This window comes from Eimeria mitis, genomic scaffold, assembly GCF_000499745.2.
Source record: "Eimeria mitis Houghton genomic scaffold, Emh_scaff697, whole genome shotgun sequence".
In the NCBI taxonomy this organism is placed as follows: Eukaryota; Apicomplexa; class Conoidasida; order Eucoccidiorida; family Eimeriidae; genus Eimeria; species Eimeria mitis.
Window position 1 is genome coordinate 14,199 of NW_013575066.1, and position 579 is coordinate 14,777.

Consider the following 579-nt stretch of genomic DNA (forward strand, 5'->3'; position numbering starts at 1 on the left):
GAGTTTGATGCATTTACCCTTACTGCATCGAATACCCACGAACCACCACCTCTCCCCCCGTAAACCCTAAACCCTAAACCCTAAACCCTAGAAAACCCTAAACCCTAAACCCTAGAAAACCCTAAACCCTAGAAAACCCTAAACCCTAGAAAACCCTAAACCCTAAACCCTAAACCCTTGCCTGTTTGAGTCCGTCTAGTTCGTATACATGCTGCTGGTGAGAAATATAACTAACAAAATGAAACGCATCGTTGGTGGTTTCTTCTTTCTCTAAACCCTCGATAGATATATTGGGCCGAAAAGAATTGTGGGCGCAGCGAATTGCCTCGCTGCACACAAACCCTAAACCCTAGAAAACCCTAAACCCTAAACCCTAAACCCTAAACCCTAAATTTTAAAATTTAAACAAAAAATTTTTTTTTCACGATCAAAACATAGAACAAAAACCCTAAACCCTAATTTTTTTTTTTTTTTTCTAACAAAACCCTAAACCCTAAACCCTAAACCCTAAACCCTAAACCCTAACCATCCTCCTATTGCTTCTCCCCTCATTGTGGGATCATTGAAATCCTTTATAAA

The 579-nt window shown here is 39.7% G+C and overlaps 1 protein-coding gene across 1 annotated transcript in view; it reads right to left on the minus strand.

The window, feature by feature from the left end:
• EMH_0020090 (ubiquitin carboxyl-terminal hydrolase isozyme L5, putative) overlaps positions 1-552 on the minus strand; it is a gene marked incomplete at both ends in the record, with an annotated part of 7,125 nt that extends 6,573 nt beyond the window's left edge. Inside the window, 2 exons of the mRNA XM_013501491.1 lie at positions 176-329; positions 527-552. Of these exons, the coding sequence (XP_013356945.1) occupies positions 176-329; positions 527-552 (180 nt within the window). The remainder of the gene's footprint in view (positions 1-175; positions 330-526) is intronic.
• Between the last annotated feature and the right edge of the window lie 27 nt (positions 553-579).